Source organism: Gymnoscopelus microlampas (genome assembly GCF_963454915.1).
Source record: "Gymnoscopelus microlampas genome assembly, chromosome: 22".
Taxonomy (NCBI): Eukaryota; Metazoa; Chordata; class Actinopteri; order Myctophiformes; family Myctophidae; genus Gymnoscopelus; species Gymnoscopelus microlampas.
Window position 1 is genome coordinate 37,862,555 of NC_139959.1, and position 21,505 is coordinate 37,884,059.

At 44.4% G+C, this 21,505-nt stretch overlaps 2 protein-coding genes across 2 annotated transcripts in view; both read right to left on the reverse strand.

The window, feature by feature from the left end:
• LOC311039149 (ankyrin repeat domain-containing protein 33B-like) overlaps positions 1-2,440 on the reverse strand; it is a 33,184-nt gene extending 30,744 nt beyond the window's left edge. The window contains exons 1-2 of the mRNA XM_084048800.1: positions 1,892-2,440; positions 477-794 (exon numbers count right to left, since the gene is read on the reverse strand). Coding sequence (XP_083904926.1) covers positions 477-794; positions 1,892-1,987 — 414 coding nt within the window. The 5' untranslated portion in view covers positions 1,988-2,440. The remainder of the gene's footprint in view (positions 1-476; positions 795-1,891) is intronic.
• Positions 1-21,505, reverse strand: part of mtmr6 (myotubularin related protein 6) — a 703,086-nt gene that overhangs the window by 594,669 nt on the left and 86,912 nt on the right. The gene's annotated exons all lie outside the window — the stretch shown is intronic.

Sequence of the window (21,505 nt, forward strand, 5' to 3'; positions counted from 1 at the left end):
AGAAAAGCCGTGACCGTGTAGATCGGCCAGAAGGACCCTTGAGCGACGAGGCAATCAGTCGCCTCGAGGTGGCAGACCGAAGTGGTCGGGCAGGGGTGTAAGCATCGACCATAGCCCGGTGGTAAGAAGGAGCTGTTCCTTTCGCTGCCCTATAGGCAAGCACCAGGGTTTTAAACAGATATGCTACTTTTGATGCTTCTGTGTGACACTGTAGTATGATCTTAAAAAATATATAAAATGTAACCCATTTTTGCCAGTATGAGTGTGTGTGCCAGTGCCAATTGCCTAAGCTGTAATCCTGAGCACTACTCTCCCTCTGCCAGCCTGGGGAGAGCCCCAAACTGACCTCATGCTTCCTTCCAGTATGATCAAGTAGGGCATTCATTTACGGAAAATTCGGAAAAGTTAGAATATGGAGGATTTCTGCCCGACAACAAGAGCAATATATATCTATACAGTAGATTTAAAACACGTACCCTTTTATTCCTGTCGGTCTCCATGACCTCGTCCTCGCTCACTCCCTGTCGTATCATGGTGCGCAGCACGGCCGTGTTGTTGCGGCAGCACGCCTGGTAGAAGGTCACGGGCCCGGCGGGGACCACCGAGGACCGCCGGGTCCAGACGGCGCCGTCCAGCACGTCGTCCGGCGGGTAGAAGGAGTCGTCCGACAGGATGCTCCGCATGTCGTACAGGTCCTCGAAGTCCACCTCCTCCACGTCGTCGTCATCGTCATCCTCCTCATCTTCGTCCTCGTCATCGTCGTCTTCCTCGAGGTACTCGTCTTCCTCCTCGTCCTTTAATTAAAATGGGGAAAGCATCTGTTATTTTAGATTTGAGCTATATATATATATAACATACATTTTTCAGAAAACTGCAGATCTACAAATTCAAAATGGTTGCAATATTGTGAGCTTGTAAATCTGCTATTTTCAAAAGATTTGTATACATTTGAAAACTTGTGAAATGGGACATTCTGCATGATGAGTGCTTTCTACTTTAGGTACTTTAAGTACATTTTGATACCAATACTTTTGTACTTTTACTCAAGTAGCCTACATTTTGAATTCCGGACTTTTACTTGTTACAGAGTATTTCTACATACATTGCAGTATTGATACTTTTACTTAAAGGGTAAGACCACTTTGGTAGAGGTTTGGGTTGTGTAGTCACCTTGCCATGATGTAACTCCAAAGGTGAACAAGAAATCAAAAATAATTGCTCCATTGATTAGAAATTGATCATTCAAAATATGCTCCTCATTGACTTACATTGTACGATGAAACAGCTCTCGTTTAGCACACAAATGAACACAAACAAAGCTGATTCAGACACAATAGAACATCACCAAACCCAGTACTGTTCTTTTATTTTTATAAAAATGTCAACTTCCTGCTGATTTTACTATTTGAAGATCCGGAACCGGATCCGGGTTTTCGTCTTAATAAAAATAGCAAAATCAACAGGAAGTTGACATTTGTACAACAGTACTGGCTTTGATGTTCTATATTGTCTGAATCAACTTTGTGAGGAATATATTTTGAATGATCAATTTCTAATCAATGGAGCAATTATTTTTTATTTCTTGCCCACCTTTGGAGTTACATCATGGCAAGGTAACTACAAAGTGGTCTTGGCCTTTAAGTAAACGAAAATGTGAATACTTCTTCCACCATTGCCTATATTTCAGATAGGTTCTCTATCCTGATTGGCTGAAATTGACGAGGTCCATCACATGAAAAAGAAGCCAATTCTTTTTTCGATTGGAAACAAGCCAACGTGCTTTCATGGGTTTATACTTTTAGCATCCTTTTGTATAGGGATAAAAAAGGATATATATCCTTTTTGCAAACTTTAACTGTTAATAAAGTATTCTCAGCCTACAGTAGCCTACCTGGTCCTCCTCTTCAGAGGGTCTCCTGGCCGCTGGGTGGATCTGGGCGATGCTCCCCCCGCTGGTTCTGTGCCTGTCGTCCGTGATTAGAACCATTTAACTAAATGTAATCTATTACCTAAACCATCCCTCACCCCTCAGCCTAGGAGGTCACAGGAGGTCACAGCAGAGTAGTGGTGGGACATCATAATGGGTCTGGTGGTCTCTCTCTCTCTCTCTCTCTCTCCGCGCAGTGGTGAACTTAACCAGCTACAGTGTAGCGAGAGAAGTGTAAACTGTAGCCGTTCTGTGGAGAGGAACCCGGTCCATCATCATCAAAACCTATGATCTGTGTTGTTGTAACCATAGACAGTAAAAAGTAATAAAGTAACAATAAACACGTAACTTTAACCGATCCCTTTTCTTCTTCTTGTTGCGCTGAAAGCAGATATATATAATAAACCAAAACGAAGGTAAATATCTTTCTATTCTAAAAAGGCAATAATAATCCTCTCGCCAACATTCAGATTGAAAAGAAAGTTTAAAAAGTGCTGGAGCTGCTGCGATCGGGTGGGAAATGATAAAGTGTGTGTGTGGTTCGCGTTAAACACACGCTTCACACACACTCACACACTCTGTCCCTAATGCAGGGCGGAGAGAGAGAGAGAGAGAGAGAGAGAGAGAGAGAGAGAGAGAGAGATAGAGAGAGGGGGGGAGAGGGGGAGAGAGAGAGGAGACAGACACACACAGAGAGAGAGAGAGAGAGAGAGAGAGAGAGAGAGAGAGAGAGAGAGAGAGAGCGAGAGCGAGAGATGAGACAGACAGAGAGAGAGAGAATTTATTTGCCTAATCCGATTAGACCCCCCCCTCCCCTCTCTCTCTCTCTCTCTCTCTCTCTCTCTCTCTCTCTCTCTCTTTGATATAGATTAATAGATTAATTCCAGTCTCGTCGTTGATCGCGAGGAGGAATCATTTTCAGATGAGATGGTACTGGATAGAGTCACACTATAGCCTTAGACTTTGACATTTTTTTTTAATCTCTATGAGAGTCTTAGCTACCCGTTTGCCCTGAAATGTCACCAGCAAATCTACAAATGCAAAATATAAGGTGTTTACCCGCTTGCCCCAAATGTTAACTAGGTGTCCGGCGTGTTTGTGCAATGTATCAGTCCATATTTGTCAATAAAAAAGTGTTTTAATCCCGTCTGTGGCCGAACACTTTTTCCTCCTCGTTTACTTCCACTTCACATTAAGTGTAATTCCGGTTTTCACCGGATGCGCCCCGTCACTACCACCCATTGGGAACTTCCGACAGAATCGGCCACAGACGGGATTAAAACACTTCTTTATTGAAAAATATGGACTAATACATTACACAAACACAACGGACACCTAGCTAACATTTGGGGCAAGCGGGTAAACACCTCATATTTTGCATTTGTACATGTTTGGAGAAGTACTAGCTGTAGTATACAACCTTCGTAGACGTATTTATGATTCTGACGTTTTCAATCTACGAGAGTTGTAGGGTTCACGGCCCATGGAGAGCTAAACTTTCTGCACTATGCCCCGCAAAGTACTCCAAACATGTACAAATTGAAAATAAAGGTGCTTACCTCAAAGCCCCAAATGGTAACTACTTCTACGGAGTAGTAGTTTAATGTAATAATCCATATATTTCAATAAAGAAGTGTTTTAATGCCGTCTGTGGCCGACTCTGTCGGAAGTTCCCAATGGGCGGTAGTGACGGGTAGTGAGGGGGCGCATCCGGTTAAACCCGGAATTACACTAAATATAAACAGGAAGTAAACGAGGGTGAAAAAATGGCGTTCGGCCAAAGACGGCATTAAAACACTTCTTTATTGAAAAATATGGATAATTACATTAAACTATTACCCCGTAGAAGTAGTTAACATTTATGGCTTTGAGGTAAGCACCTTTATTTTCAATTTGTACACGTTTGGAGTACTTTGCGGGGCATAGTGCAGAAAGTCCAGCTTTCCATGGGGCGTGAACCCTACAACTCTCGTAGATTGAAAACGTCAGAATCATAAATACGTCTACGAGGGTTGTAAACTACAGCTAGAGAAGTACGTGCTTTGGAGCTGACATTTTAGGGAAATATGGGGATATGGTAGCCAGAGATTAAAACAAAAATCAAAATAGATAAAAATACATCTACGAGAGTCTTAATCTAAGGCTAACTGTCTGCAGTGGTGGAAAAAGTAGTCTACTCATTTTTTTTTTTACTTAAGTAAAAGTATCAATACTGCAATGTAAACAACAAAGTGCATGCATGGCTTAAGTGGTTCATGTATCTAACTATATAAATGGCGACCAACTTCCGCACCCTCGGTGGTGACACCCCACAGCTCTGTTATCGAATAAACAACGCACCGCCAGACCACATGTCGCCAACTGACTCGCCACGGCGGCCGCGCTGAATTTACGCCTCGCGTAGGGGACATCTCACTGCTCACTACACATTCTCCACCGCGCAACATAATTAATTCTACTCACCAAATGTCGGACAAAACGGAAGGGGAGACAGCTTCGTACCGTTTACCGTGCGCACGACCTCATCACCACAACAGCACGCAGCCGCTGCGGGTGTTTTTTCCTTTTTTTCAAAACTTTTTTTTTGGTCACCATTTTCTCCAGGCACCATTTCTGGTGTAACGTCGGGTGTTTCTTTTCACCAGCCAATCACCTTTCACGTTGCCACGTCCGTTGCCACGTCGCGCTGACGTACACTAAACAAGCGCTGCCGTGCGCACAATGCAAACGAGCCCAAAGGCGCGCAAAAATAAGCCGACCATTGCTTAGACACAAAGTCAGACCTGGCAACGCAGCCTACGCCAATCATGTGTGAGAGATCTACAAGCTATGGGGCAGAGACGCCACCGTATCTTAGCAACAACTACAGCGCTCACTCTCATTGGTCGTGTCACGCTAAGAGCAGTCTCCAGACAATGGCATCGCAGACAGCTTGCTGTTACTCCTGTAGCCATCACAGGCAATTGCAGCACGACGGACAGGGCGCTGTGATAGCTGCCATGTCGCTAACGCTAACCTGGTTGTCATGCCTGCAGCGGCTGTGCAATCACTTTGTCAACAATGCACGTTCGTGTGGTGAATGTCTATATTGCTGCTCAGTTCGTCCATTGTAGATGCTGTATGTTTGTGTGTGTCTTCTGGAGAACTATGTAGCTCCACAGCAACTACAGTAACTAACGTAATGGCAGGACCGCCCCGTGGAACGCATGTTAGGCTGCATTATGGTCATGTAGTAATTTCAGATAATTTCGCTCCGATTACAGCAGTGTTTATCAACCCTTTCACGCCGCCCCCCCAAATACACGTACTTGATCTGGGACCCCCCCATTCTGTTTGACTCCGTTCCACAAGTAAATATTGTGAAAATAGCCGATCTACAAGCTCGAAACGCCTCACGTTGACAGGCTTTGTAAGCTTGGACATCGGCTAATTTCTACATCATTGCCTCTTTCTTACATTCTTTGCCAATGTGGCCCATGTTTTCATAGCATAGCTTATTGACTACTTCTGTTGCAGAAATGGCCATTTCCTTTACTTTCGCTTTTTTATTGTCTCCGCCAGGCCGAAAGGCATGGCGCAAGACTATGTTTCACCCCCTGTCCGTCCGTCTGTGATAGCTAATCTCTCACATCGTTGAGTTGATCGCAGCAAAATAACAGCCCCATGTGGACAGTGAGTGAGAGCTGGATAAACGACGTAAAATGTGTCAAAAGGAGTCTGTACGGCTGTCGATAAATGAACACATGACGTCGGTGGGAGAGGAGATATTGTGTCTTTTGGACAAACAGCAGCGTGGTGCTGATGTTTGTTGTGTCAAGCAGCTTAATGTCAGAGTGTTTGTGTTGGAGCGCCTCAGTGCGGCTGCAGAGTTCATGTGCAACCTCTTCCAGAGAGACACAGAGACACTAGAAACTCTGCTGGGGAAAAAAAACACTGCTGGGCATTGACTTTCCTATGGACATTGATCTACACACTGCAGGTATATCTGCTACACACACAACATCAAACTACACACTGCAGGTATGATGCAGCGTTTGCATTACAGCCAGCATGCCAGCGTAGTTCCCATATGGTTTCAAGGTGGGCTAAACCATATGGACCCCATGTCAGCAATGTCAGCGGCATCCACTTCAGTCCCAACTGCGATGCCCATGCAGCCTATAAGTAGCTTCTACCTGGCCCTTAGGTGGGCCCCAACTAGCCATGTTTATGTGGGACCAAGGCGGGTCCTAACTGGGTTTGCCCATGCAGGCTTTAACTGGGTTCTACCTGGGCCCTAGGTGTACCCTAACCAACCACAGTGCAGTGCCCATAGCTCCAATTGTTGTGACGTCAGGGCTCTCAATACTCTCAATACATTGGTGGAGGAGGAGGGGCCGCAGGGCGACCGCACACATCGCTGAACCAATGGTAGCCCACGGATGTTTCCTCTGTGGATTTACAATCTGCCCCTCTATGCCACATATCATCCGCACTACAGGGTCTTCACTGACCGAGCCACGGCCCCACTGACCCTCATGACGCTACGCCACTTAAACGTGCGGCAGCATGCGCTGGGTTGCCAGGTTTGCACAGCCTGCGCCAGAAACAAGCAACCACCTTCATGAAAAAAAAAAAAAACACCAAAATGGTCCGCAATGTTCCAGGGCTGTCCCCGCGCGTCCCAACACTCCACAGGGGGTCAGTGGACCATCAGGGGGTCCGCGGACCCCCTGTGGACCCCCTGAAACATAACAAAAATTATTTCTTCAAATTTTTTCCTTTTTCAAAAAAACTTTTCCACAGTTTCACTCTGGCGATTTGGGTCCCCCAATATACACACGGCCACGCTGGGCCCCGTGCGCGGCTGGGGTTGAGGGGGGCGTAGCCCCCCGAAACTCTAGTGTTTAAAATAATAATAATACTAATCCAAATCTACAAAGTAACTAGTAACTAAAGCTTCGGAATAATTGTAGTGGAGTAAAAGTACAACATTTGCCTCTGAGATGTTGTGGAGTAGAAGTAAAAGTACTGAAAACTAAGTAAAAATACCTTGTTACCTAGTTATTTTACACTACTGGACATGACACCTGAACAAACTCTCTGCAATAACTGCTATATGAGAACATAGAGCTATTTAACACTTATTTAAAAATTTTAACATAATAATAATAATAAATATAGCTGCAAGCAGCGATAATACGGGGCCAGTGAATAGAGAGAGAGAGAGACATGGAAACGGAATAGATTGAAGAGAGAGAGAGTGACATGGAAACAATAGATTGATGAGAGAGAGAGAGATGGAAACATAATGGTTTGATTGGACATCTCAACCTACTGCCATTAACAGGATTCGAACTCTCAACCTTCAGACTAATAGGCTGCAACACTACCTATAGTGCTATAGCTTTGTCCAGGCTGATATTGTCTGTTGAAGATCATAAACTCTTGCCTTCTTTCATGAACCAAGCCCCTGTTTCACTAACACTAAGATCACTCGTTCACAAACCATTTACCAATGAAGAAATTGTACATCTCCTCAGAACCAAAACTAGTGAAAGTAGCCGATCTACAAGCTCACAAACCATGAAAAGTTGTGAGATTGTAGATCAGCTATTTTCAGAATGAAGTATGTCATACGTTGAAAAAACGTACTCTCAAATAAGCATTTCAGGTTATCTTTACAATTTGCACATGTATTCATTGATACAGTCATGTTGTTTGCAATTCAACTTAAATTAAGTCTGCATCAAGTGAGGCTTGAACTGGCAACCTTGAGATTGTGAGGCATTCATTTAAGGGAGACGCCATTGGCCCAACAGACAAGTAACTGTGAAAAAGGAGATGACACAGATGATACAGTTTCACGCAAATAGCTGAAAAATCCTGGCTTTAAGTGTTTTTCAAACTGCTCAAAATTGCGGACAATCTAAGGGCGGAGCTTACTGGTCAAAGCGATAGATGTGTTCCTCATGAGTCAAGGCACAAGTGTAAGCAAGTTTCACGACTTTCGGCCAAACGAGGCATGACTTTTGCCTGTTTAAAGTTTGCATTTTCAAAAAATTGCTATAGCGCCCCCCTTTGGCCAATTGGAGTGAGATTGGTTTCAGTGATATTTGGAATGACCCTGTACATTTCTGCAAAGTTTCAAAGAAATGTGAGTCTGCATGTATGTTTTAGGCACAGATGAATAATTTTCATAAAACTGTAATAGTTAAAATCTATCTCCTCCTGGGATTTTTGAGCAATCAGCACGAAACGTTTAACACTTGAACTTTGGACCACTGCCTACAAAAATTTCCAACGGATTTTCCATTAGTGAAAAAATGCAGAAGTTAGGAGCCAATGACTGTTTTTCATATAATTCAAAATGGTGGGCGATCTAAAGGTCAGAGGTCAAAAGTCAGACCACGAAAGTTGTCTGGCATGAAGAGACGCATGTGTGTATCAAAGTTTCATGGTTGTAGGTCAAACAGGGCATGAGTTGTACCTGTTCAAAGTTGGCACTTTCAATTGAGTGCTATAGCGCCACCCTTTGACGAATGAGTGTGAGAATTATTTCTTGGTAGTTTTTCATGAGCATCTACCATATGGCCGAGTTTCGTAAAAAGCGTATGCACGGTTAAGCCAGAACTGGCAAAAACAAGTATTTTTCAAACTGCTCAAAATTGCGGAAAATCTAAGGGCGGAGCTTACTGGTCAAATCGATACGTGTGTTCCTCATGAGTCAAGGCACATGTGTAAGCAAGTTTCACGACTTTCGGCCAAACGAGGCATGACTTATGCCTGTTTAAAGTCTGCCTTTTCAAAAAATTGCTATAGCGCCCCCTTTTGGCCAATTGGAGTAAGATTGGTTTCAGTGATATTTGGAATGACCCTGTACATTTCTGCAAAGTTTCAAAGAAATGTGAGTCTGCATGTATGTTTTAGGCACAGATGAATAATTTTCATAAAACTGTAATAGTTCAAATCTATCTCCTCCTGGGATTTTTGAGCAATCTGCACGAAACGTTTCACACTTGAACTTTGGACCACTTTCTACAAAAATTTCCAACGGATTTTCCATAAGTGAAAAAATGCAGAAGTTAGGAGCCAATGACTGTTTTTCATATAATTCAAAATGGTGGGAGATCTAAAGGTCAGAGGTCAAAAGTCAGAGGGTGAAAGTTGTTCAGCATGAGGAGACGCATATGTGTATCCAAGTTTCATGGCTGTAGGTCAAACAGGGCATGAGTTGTACCTGTTCAAAGTTGCCATTTTCAATTGAGTGCTATAGCGCCACCTTTTGACGAAAGATTGTGAGAATTATTTCTTGATCGTTTTTCATAACCATCTACCATATGGCCGAGTTTCGTAAAAAGCGACAGCACAGTTAAGCCAGAACTAAGATTAGCCTTGAATTGAGAGGGAGCGAAAAACAATTCGTAATATAGCTGCAAGCAGCGATAATACGGGGCCAGTGAATAGAGAGAGAGAGAGACATGGAAACGGAATAGATTGAAGAGAGAGAGAGTGACATGGAAACAATAGATTGATGAGAGAGAGAGATGGAAACATAATGGTTTGATTGGACATCTCAACCTACTGCCATTAACAGGATTCGAACTCTCAACCTTCAGACTAATAGGCTGCAACACTACCTATAGTGCTATAGCTTTGTCCAGGCTGATATTGTCTGTTGAAGATCATAAACTCTTGCCTTCTTTCATGAACCAAGCCCCTGTTTCACTAACACTAAGATCACTCGTTCACAAACCATTTACCAATGAAGAAATTGTACATCTCCTCAGAACCAAAACTAGTGAAAGTAGCCGATCTACAAGCTCACAAACCATGAAAGGTTGTGAGATTGTAGATCAGCTATTTTCAGAATGAAGTATGTCATACGTTGAAAAAACGTACTCTCAAATAAGCATTTCAGGTTATCTTTACCATTTGCATATGTATTCATTGATACAGTCATGTTGTTTGCAATTCAACTTAAATTAAGTCTGCATCAAGTGAGGCTTGAACTGGCAACCTTGGGATTGTGAGGCATTCATTTAAGGGAGACACCATTGGCCCAACAGACAAGTAACTGTGAAAAAGGAGATCACACAGATGATACAGTTTCACGCAAATAGCTGAAAAATCCTGGGTTTAAGTGTTTTTCAAACTGTTCAAAATTGCGGACAATCTAAGGGCGGCACTTACTGGTCAAAGCGATAGATGTGTTCCTCATGAGTCAAGGCACATGTGTAAGCAAGTTTCACGACTTTCGGCCAAACGAGGCATGACTTATGCCTGTTTAAAGTCTGCCTTTTCAAAAAATTGCTATAGCGCCCCCTTTTGGCCAATTGGAGTAAGATTGGTTTCAGTGATATTTGGAATGACCCTCTACATTTCTGCAAAGTTTCAAAGAAATGTGAGTCTGCATGTATGTTTTAGGCACAGATGAATAATTTTCATAAAACTGTAATAGTTAAAATCTATCTCCTCCTGGGATTTTTGAGCAATCTGCACGAAACGTTTCACACTTGAACTTTGGACCACTTTCTACAAAAATTTCCAACGGATTTTCCATAAGTGAAAAAATGCAGAAGTTAGGAGCCAATGACTGTTTTTCATATAATTCAAAATGGTGGGAGATCTAAAGGTCAGAGGTCAAAAGTCAGAGGGTGAAAGTTGTTCAGCATGAGGAGACGCATATGTGTATCCAAGTTTCATGGCTGTAGGTCAAACAGGGCATGAGTTGTACCTGTTCAAAGTTGGCATTTTTCAATTGAGTGCTATAGCGCCACCTTTTGACGAATGAGTGTGAGAATTATTTCTTGATCGTTTTTCATGACCATCTACCATATGGCCGAGTTTCGTAAAAAGCGACTGCACGGTTCAGCCAGAACTGCGAAAAGTGGCAGAAGTGACAGAATAATGCGAATAACAATACGTGTCCAGAGCAGAGCTCTGGCCCCGTAATAATAATATTCTGGGACTCTCCGACAGGGGATAATTGTTGTTTGTTGTTGTTGTTGTTGTTGTTGTTGTTGTTTATACATGCCGATATACAAGCTCACAACACGTGGCATATTGCTGCTGTTTTTGAAAGAATGACCAAAAAACATGATAATTTTGAAGGATATTTTCAGCTGGGCATCTGGGTGTCCTTGACATGAACATTTTTGACAACCACTGCACTTGACATATGTCTGTAATGAAAGAAAAAAAACTTGCCTAACGATTGTCACTGGTATGCAGTGACACTGGTAGGGTTTCTGAAGTGTCCGCAGTCCTCCTCTGAGAGACAGACCGAGTAGAAAACAAGAAAACAATTACACAGTCATAATTTATACCAGCTTGCGGCAAGCTAAACCACTAGGTTTGTAATAAAAACTGCAGTTTTCAATAACATACTATGCAACTGCTTTGAACACTGTTGCACTGTTCTGTTTCACTTTTATTAATCTATGAATTTGTATGTTTCAACTTTAAAAAGTGTAGTTTATTTCTTTGGCCACCAGATGGTGTCCTGGTCTTTTTTAGCGTTGTTTATAGCCACGCCCCTTTTGCCTAAAGCCATGCGCCTTTTGCCTGATGGGTATAAGAAATGAAGGGCATGCCCCCATTTTGGAAGGAAACGCCCACATTCCTCAGGGTGCTAATTAAAGCTTTAGCAAGCTGATAAAAATTGTACCATTATCATTAGTGAGGACCAGTGTTGGGTAATGTTCATTTTAAAAGTAACTTGTTACGTTACAGGATTACTGCCATTAAAAAGTATTCTGTTACGTTACAGGATTACCTTCTGAGAAAAGTAACTCTTTAGATTACTTTTGCGTTACCAACGATTAAAACCCCATTGCGAAGAATGACAAACGCAACATCCCCTTTACAGCTCATTACGATTAACTTTGGTAAACATAAAATCAAGAGTGCAGTCTACCTCCTTTCACCAATAAATCCCCCAAAAATGTGAATACTCCCACAGTCTTACTAAAGGACAACCTCTCTGTCTTCTCTCAAACTCTGCCATGTCGCACAGGTGGGAAAAATGAATGTATTACAAAACCAAACCAGTTATACCGTCAGCTGGGTGTCACACCAAAAGCGGTGACCTATTGAATATAATGATTACGCAAACAATACAGACTGTAAGGCATCGGTTACAGCTTTTTGTGTAACATCCGTGCAAGCAACTCTCCGTTGACAGAGATGAGCTCATTCATTTATCGGGAAACGGCGCAAATGCGTCGGATGGATTTTCCTTTTCTTTTGTGGCAACAGAAAGAACAGGGAAATATAGGTCTTAAATGTAACGAAGTAACGCCATAACTTTGGAAAAAGTAACTAAGTAACGGAGTACTCTAATTGCAAATCTAACGCGTTAGGTTACTCCATTACTCGAAGTAGTTGTCCGATTACAGTAAAAGCGTTACTTGTGAGGACTGAGTCAGGACCAATTATGTGAAGATTGAAAAGGTTGAAAATGGGTGAAGTGCACCTTTAAGTGGTTCGAAGGGAGTGATTCATAAAGTATGAAGGATTGAAAGATTGGCTATTTTTGGCACATGTTCCCCGCAGAATATATGCTGGGGTTCAAGTGGTCGATGACAGCTGCTATGGAACAAAAAAAACATCTATTGCACAACAGACAATAGACGACACACACACACACACACACACACACACACACACACACACACACACACACACACACACACACACACACACACACACACACACACACACACACACACACACACACACACACACACACACACACACACACACACACACACACACACACACACACGCACACACACACGGCACAACACAACAACAATCCCAGTGTGTATCCATTAAGTTGTTTACCCCTGCTGAGAACCAGGGATGAATGAGGAACTATACTCACATTATTTACTCAAATAAATGTAGCAATACCACAATATGAAAAAAAGGTACTTAAAGAAGCCATTGTTCTCGTATTAATACAAAATAAAATGAAAATGTTTAAATCTTCTTTGAAATTACCAAACCTGTCTAAAATATAACAACAATTTAAATATTGTTGACAAGGTCACACCTTGAGTGACATTGTAGATCTGCTATTTTCGAACACATCTGCAAAGTAACTAGACAAAAGAAATGAGTGAAGTGTCCTTTACGTGGTTAATTCATAAAATACATGTTCCCTTCCTAGATATGTATTGGAGTCAAAAGTACAATATTTGTCTTTAAAATGTAGTGGAGTGAAAGTATCCAAAAATACAACACCTCAAGTAAAGTACAGATACTTAAACAATATGTACTTAAGTACAGTACTCAAGTAACTGTACTTGCTGACCACCACTGAAGCTAACAACATGTTGCAGAGCAATCACTGTAGGAGCCAATGCCATTAGCACTGTGTGTGTGTGTGTGTGTGTGTGTGAGAGAGAGAGAGAGAGAGAGAGAGAGAGAGAGAGAGAGAGAGAGAGAGAGAGAGAGAGAGAGAGAGAGAGAGAGAGAGAGAGAGAGAGATGCAGGGCAAACTCCAAACCAACCGCAAAGATAATCAGTTGCCGGGCAGAAACCTTGTATCTCCATATTTGAACTTTGTTGTCCTACTCCCCCCTGTCAAAGTGTCACACAAAAGTAGTGGCAATAGCAAATCGCAATGTGACACATTGTAAGCTTTTAGATCATCTATTTTCACTATTTCATTTTCATCTACTATTAAAAAAAGTAATGGTTTTGGACATGTACAAGGTTTCCACCCGAGAGAGACACTAATCAGCTGCCTCAACCCCTTCAGTCAAACTGTGTGTGTGTGTGTGTGTGTGTGACAAGGGTGAAATGAGGGGTTCTTAAAACTTTTGTAATTTGTTTTTATTGGTGCTTAATGTGTATAATTGCCTCATTTAACCCCACCATCTTATTATTTTTGTACCAATTATTATTACGCACTGTATTGTTTATAATTGTTTTCCCCATGATCCCCTGGTCACATGTATTGAGAGACATTGAGTGGCAGAGCGGCAGTCACGCGGTCACGCCCAAGGCCACGGTCATGGCCAATGTCCCCAGACAGACTGTCACCACGGACAAATGAAAGAAGAGGGAGGTGTGGTTTGGCAGGTACAAAAGCGGAGGCGGGACCGTTTGAAAGAGAGAACAGAGCACCCAAGTGACAGAGGCGTCAGTGAGGAGAAGGACAGCAGAGGGGAAGGTTGTGCCGAGACACGGAGTAGAGGAGTGCATAGATGAAGTAGACATACCAGCCACCTAGGAGTTTGGAAGCCGAGGTGTGCCTACATTCAAAGGAGAAACCAAGAGGAGGAAGCGATCGAACCGAAGGGGAGGAAGAGGCGAGTGAGACCAGACCATATGAGAGACGAGTGAGACCAGACCATATAAGGAGCGCTGAGACTGGAAAGTGGCGATAACGTTGCATACGCAACCAACTCAGCGCCAGGTGTAAAAACCTGGCTGGCGAGTGAGTATTCGAACAAGCAACGTTGAATCCCTGTATAACCACTGCCTGAGACAACGCAAATGTATCGTGTAAATGCACAGTGAACTGGTCTAGATCTCTATAATTGCAGGCGGAGAGAAAGAAGAGAGAAGACGAAGACGACTGGCCTCAAACCCTTTCCCATCTTACCCCCATATATGGACATGCAGCATTACCCCTGAACAAACCGTGTTGAGTATCTTGAAGCACTTTATTGGCACAGCACTTTACTTGAAAAGTATTTGTTGCACAGAAACCCCCCATGCTAAGGAACCCTTGTGATTAAGCCCCGCGTAATTTGCACAACTTTATAAATTTATTTTATAGTTGTTGTGTAGATTAATTGTGTTTTGTATGTTTATATAGGTTTTATTAGTATAGTGTTTATTTGATTGTTTTTAAGGCACAGAAGCCAATGTATTAGGGACCCAATAAATATGACTTACCTTTTTTGATACACTGTATTCGTGTCCAGTTTCTTAAAGGGATATTCTCATGCCAGTGTTGTATTCTCAAAACCAAAAGTATTGAAACTTACCAGTTAACCTCGAACCTGTGAAAGCCTGAAGAAGAAGTTAAAGTGTATTCAAAGGGGACTTCCCTCTATAACAAAAGTGGCGTAGTCGACAAACAATTAGTTCAGATAGGACTCACAGTAATTACGCACCCAGCACTTTATTGTGCATTTATATTTTATTGTTGTGAGTTTTATTCTGGATTATTTATTAAAGGAGAAGAGTGCAATAGTACAAACAAATTGCAAGTCAAATGTGATACAATTTCGGCCCTGTTCCCATATTTGGCGTTGGCGGCAGGACTGGTTGAGAACAAACACATGAGAATACCCTTAAGAGAAACTGTACTGTTTTGTTGTTTTTGTTGCTTTTTGTTTTTTGCTTTACGGATTCAGAATGATGATGATGGCGGTGTATCCCGGTGCCCCATGGTTACCCACCTTTGGTGGAACAGAAGGCGAGAGTAAATATAGGGAATGGAAAGACCAGATTAGAGGATTATTAAGTACCCAGGAACTACCAGAAATCAGGAAAGTTGCTATTATAATTAAAACGCTAACCAACGAAGCTAAACGGCAGATTAGTGTGGTTGAGGAGGGCGAACGCGACACAGTGGCAAAAGTTTTTAAATACTTAGATGCTTTATATAAAGAAACTGTCTCTGTCGCAGAAATGCGCTCACTATTCTATCGGTGCGCACAGCGCGCAGGAGAGAATGTACAAACTTACACCCTGAGACTTAGAGAGCTGTTTTGTGGGCTGCGGCAGCACGACCCAAGCACCGCTCCCTCCGAAGCCATTCTTCGTGATCAGTTTGTTATGGGTTTAGCTGAGGGCCCCCTGGGCCAAGCCTTAAAAATATATGCTCGACGACACCCAGATGAAGATTTTGCTGCTTTACGCGAAGAAGCCTACCTGTTAGCTGCTGAACATGGAACTACTGAAATAACGTGCCACGCTGTTAATCCTATTTCTGTCCCCTACCCTTCTCAGGACCCTGCTTGGAGAGAAAAATTAAAACAGGAAATCATGGACGACGTAAAAACTCAAATGCAAGGATTCACGCAGGAACTCATGAAAGAAATCAGACCGCTCCTCCGCACTGGCACCAATGACGCACGAGCGCGCACTCCACCGCCACCTGAGCGACGGTATACGGCCTCTCAGCGCTACGAATGGGATGAAGGAGGTAGGCCGATATGTAGCCAGTGTAGACAGGCGGGTCATATAGCGAGATTCTGTAGATCCGACCGAAGTCAGTTAAACTAGTACGCCCTGTCGCCGAGGTCCGGGGGGCAGAGGTGCAACGTTCACAAAAAAAGTTAAGGGCCAATGAAGTGTTTGTGGGGGAATGTCCGACAATTGGGATAACAATGGGGGGAGTCCAAATGAGGGGTTTATTAGATACGGGGTCTCAAGTCACATTGATGCAGCAGAGTTTGTTTAACGAAAAGTTCTCGCAAGATAAAATGGAAAATGGGCCTCTGGTGTTTAGCCTACGGGCAGCAAACGGCCTTGATCTACCCTATTCTGGCTATGCCATATTCGATTTAGAATTAGAAGGACTGAAAATACCGGGAAGAGGAATCGTAATTGTAAAAGATGAACATTGTATTGAGCCGCTGATCATTGGGATGAACGTAGTCCACGCAGTGTGGCATGCATTATTTAAACTCTCTGGGAGGTCTGTGTTTCCATGCCAACAGGAGAGGACACCATGGAAAAAAGCATTCGCCGCCTGTAGGAGAGTGGAGGCAGTGACCCACGAAGACGGAGCATTGGGCTATGTGTGGCCTGTCGGCCGACGGAGAATCCGAGTCCCCGCCCGCAGTGAGTTAGTAGTATGGGGCCGTGCCTGGAAAGGTCCAAATGGAGCCGAATACGAGGCCCTGATGGAGGCCATGCCGGAAGGAACTGATCTGGGAGTGGCCCGAGCGTTGGTCACCGTGCGTAATGGCCGAGTCCCCGTGCGCATCTGCAACCCCCACGCGTATAGCGTGACCGTGGGCAGACATCAAAAGTTAGGGAAGCTATATCCAGTGGAGGAGGCCGACGTCCGTGGACGACGAGACCTGAACCTGTCCCTAGGAACCGACGGAGCCGTGGAAGTGTCCCTGGTGAGCATCGAAGACGAGGGACCCGTGAAGACCTTACCTGAGGAGATGGAGGCGTTGACCCGGCGAGATGACCTACCTGACCAGCAGAGAGAAGAGCTGCATGCGATGATGTGTAAATGGAAGAAGGTGTTTGCAGTCCATAATGAAGATTTTGGGCAGACGGACGTGGTGCAACACCAAATACCAACTGGAGACGCGGCACCCATCCGCGAGAGGCACCGACCGCTGCCGCCCTCCATGTATAGAGAAATGAAGACCTTATTGAGTGACATGCTGGACAAGGGAGTGATAAAAGAGAGTTGCAGTCCCTGGGCAGCGCCCATTGTCCTGGTGAAGAAGAAAGATGGCAGCTGGCGTTTCTGTGTCGACTACCGTAAACTGAATGCCGTGACGCACAAAGATGCCTTCCCTTTACCTCGGATTGAAGAGACTTTAACAAGCCTGACCAAGGCTCAGTGGTTCTCCACACTCGACCTGGCCAGCGGTTATTGGCAGGTGGGTATGGACCCTCGGGATCGAGAAAAGACAGCGTTTACCACCCCTTTAGGACTGTTCGAGTTCCAACGTATGCCGTTCGGTTTATGTAACGCCCCCGCGACCTTCCAAAGATTAATGCAGCGATGCTTGAGTGGCCAGGTGACAGAGTCATTATTAGTGTACCTCGATGACATTATTGTATATTCACCTGACTTTTCCTCTCACATGCAGCACCTTGACCAGGTTTTCGAGCGGCTGTGGAGACACGGATTGAAACTGCGCCTCGATAAATGCAAGCTTCTCCAACCGGAGGTAAAGTTCTTGGGTCACGTTGTAGACAAAGAGGGAGTGCGCCCGGACCCTGAAAAGTTGGCTGCGGTAAGAGACTGGAACCCACCCTCGACTGTCCGCGAGGTCCGCGCTTTTCTAGGTCTGGCTGGTTATTATCGCCGCTTCGTGTCCTCATTTGCTGCCATAGCTAGGCCGTTAAATAGTTTGTTGATCGGAGTCCCGAATGATGTGAAGTCCCATCAGTGTAAAATAGAGTGGTCCCCTGAATGCCAAAACTCGTTTGATGCTCTTAAAACTGCCCTTACGCAGGCTCCAATACTGGCTTATGCAGATTATGACCGACCGTTTGTAGTGTATACTGATGCGAGTGGCCGCGGGCTCGGCGCCGTTCTGGCACAGGTCCAAGATGGCCAGGAGCGAGTAATCGCCTACGCCAGCCGAAGTCTACACCCTACCGAACAAAATGATGCAAATTATAGCTCCTTTAAATTAGAACTCTTGGCACTTAAATGGGCAGTGACCGAAAAATTTAAAGATTACTTAACTGGCGCTCATTTTACGATTTATACAGATAACAATCCTGTTGCGCATCTTCAAACAGCTCGACTAGGCGCGGTGGAACAGCGCTGGGCAGCCCAGCTAGCATCATTCACCTATGATATAAAGTACCGACCTGGAAAAAGCAATGCGAACGCAGATGCCCTGTCTAGGTTCCCTGTTCAACCTGTAGGAGTGGCCGTAGTGGAGTTGGCACCGGTGGAGAGAGAGGACGGGTGGGCTGGAGCTGAGTGGCGGGGAACACAGGATCGAGATCCGGACATCCAGATGGTGAAGAGTTGCGTAGAGCGGAGGAAACTGCCTACCCTTATGGAGAAGAGGAGTTGGTCACGGGAAGCCAGGCAAATGTTACGACAGTGGGAGTGGACCGGACTTTGGCGCAGCTTCGGCGCCGGTTCTACTGGCCGGGCATGGAGGGGGCGGTGCGACAGTTCCAGCGAGGTTGTGTTGCCTGCAGCCTACTGAAAGACAGGATAGAGCCCAGGGCCCCCTTACAGCCATTCGAAGTATCGTATCCTATGGAGGTAGTGGCTATTGATTTTCTCACATTAGGTAGGCCGAATGACGCATGGCAGAATATTCTTGTAGCAACCGATTTATTCACCAGGTACAGTTGGGCTATTCCAACGCGTGACCAAACTGCGCCCACGACTGTCCGTGCGCTTTGGACACATATTATTCAGCCATTCGGTTGCCCGGCTCGTTTCCATTCGGACCGAGGCCCGAATTTTGAATCCGAATTAATGCAGCAATTGTGTCATACATACGGTATTACTAAGAGTCGCACCACCCCTTACCACCCAGCTGGTAATGGGGGGGTGGAGAGGTTTAATCAAACACTGTTAAACATGTTGCGCTCTCTAGATACTGATCGCCAAGGCAGATGGAATGAACACTTGCCTGAGTTAGTACACGCTTATAACAATACTGAACATGGTGCGACAGGTTATGCGCCTGCGTACTTAATGTTTGGTCGCCACCTGAGGCGTCCGGTAGATGTAGCATTAGGAGTACCGTTGTCACAAAATCGAATGGGAGTGGGAGATTGGGTGCAAGATCACCAGAAACGAATGGCCACAGCGTATAGGACAGCCGAGAAAAAAATGGTGCATATAGCAGGACAGCGTAAACAGGTCTATGACCGCCGAGCCGGTATGCCACCATTGTTACCTGGAGAGAGGGTGTGGGTACGAAACCGGAACCGACAGGGACAAGGTAAACTGGGCCCATGGTGGGACCCAGAACCTTTTGTGGTATTGGAGAGGGTGGGGGATGCGGGCCTAGTATACAGGATCCGACCTGAAAAAGGAGGGCGAGATAGAACGATCCATAGGAATGCATTAAAAGTGTGTATAGCCCCCAGGTCACCGATGGAGAGCCCCGAACCTGCCCCAGTAGCCGAACCGGTGGGACCAATATGGCCGCCTTATGTAGGGTTTTTCCCCGGTCCTAGGGAACCTGAAGGTCCGCGGCGCTCTGGAAGAGCGAACCAAGGACAGCCACCTGAGAGGTACGGGCATGACGTTTAGAACCAGTTGCCAGGGACTGCCAACGAAAAAGTAGGGGGGAATGTGACAAGGGTGAAATGAGGGGTTCTTAAAACTTTTGTAATTTGTTTTTATTGGTGCTTAATGTGTATAATTGCCTCATTTAACCCCACCATCTTATTATTTTTGTACCAATTATTATTACGCACTGTATTGTTTATAATTGTTTTCCCCATGATCCCCTGGTCACATGTATTGAGAGACATTGAGTGGCAGAGCGGCAGTCACGCGGTCACGCCCAAGGCCACGGTCATGGCCAATGTCCCCAGACAGACTGTCACCACGGACAAATGAAAGAAGAGGGAGGTGTGGTTTGGCAGGTACAAAAGCGGAGGCGGGACCGTTTGAAAGAGAGAACAGAGCACCCAAGTGACAGAGGCGTCAGTGAGGAGAAGGACAGCAGAGGGGAAGGTTGTGCCGAGACACGGAGTAGAGGAGTGCATAGATGAAGTAGACATACCAGCCACCTAGGAGTTTGGAAGCCGAGGTGTGCCTACATTCAAAGGAGAAACCAAGAGGAGGAAGCGATCGAACCGAAGGGGAGGAAGAGGCGAGTGAGACCAGACCATATGAGAGACGAGTGAGACCAGACCATATAAGGAGCGCTGAGACTGGAAAGTGGCGATAACGTTGCATACGCAACCAACTCAGCGCCAGGTGTAAAAACCTGGCTGGCGAGTGAGTATTCGAACAAGCAACGTTGAATCCCTGTATAACCACTGCCTGAGACAACGCAAATGTATCGTGTAAATGCACAGTGAACTGGTCTAGATCTCTATAATTGCAGGCGGAGAGAAAGAAGAGAGAAGACGAAGACGACTGGCCTCAAACCCTTTCCCATCTTACCCCCATATATGGACATGCAGCATTACCCCTGAACAAACCGTGTTGAGTATCTTGAAGCACTTTATTGGCACAGCACTTTACTTGAAAAGTATTTGTTGCACAGAAACCCCCCATGCTAAGGAACCCTTGTGATTAAGCCCCGCGTAATTTGCACAACTTTATAAATTTATTTTATAGTTGTTGTGTAGATTAATTGTGTTTTGTATGTTTATATAGGTTTTATTAGTATAGTGTTTATTTGATTGTTTTTAAGGCACAGAAGCCAATGTATTAGGGACCCAATAAATATGACTTACCTTTTTTGATACACTGTATTCGTGTCCAGTTTCTTAAAGGGATATTCTCATGCCAGTGTTGTATTCTCAAAACCAAAAGTATTGAAACTTACCAGTTAACCTCGAACCTGTGAAAGCCTGAAGAAGAAGTTAAAGTGTATTCAAAGGGGACTTCCCTCTATAACAAAAGTGGCGTAGTCGACAAACAATTAGTTCAGATAGGACTCACAGTAATTACGCACCCAGCACTTTATTGTGCATTTATATTTTATTGTTGTGAGTTTTATTCTGGATTATTTATTAAAGGAGAAGAGTGCAATAGTACAAACAAATTGCAAGTCAAATGTGATACAATTTCGGCCCTGTTCACATGTGTGTGTGTGTGTGTGTGTGTGTGTGTGTGTGTGTGTGTGTGTGTGTGTGTGTGTGTGTGTGTGTGTGTGTGTGTGTGTGTGTGTGTGTGTGTGTGTGTGTGTGTGTGTGTGTGTGTGTGTGTGTGTGTGA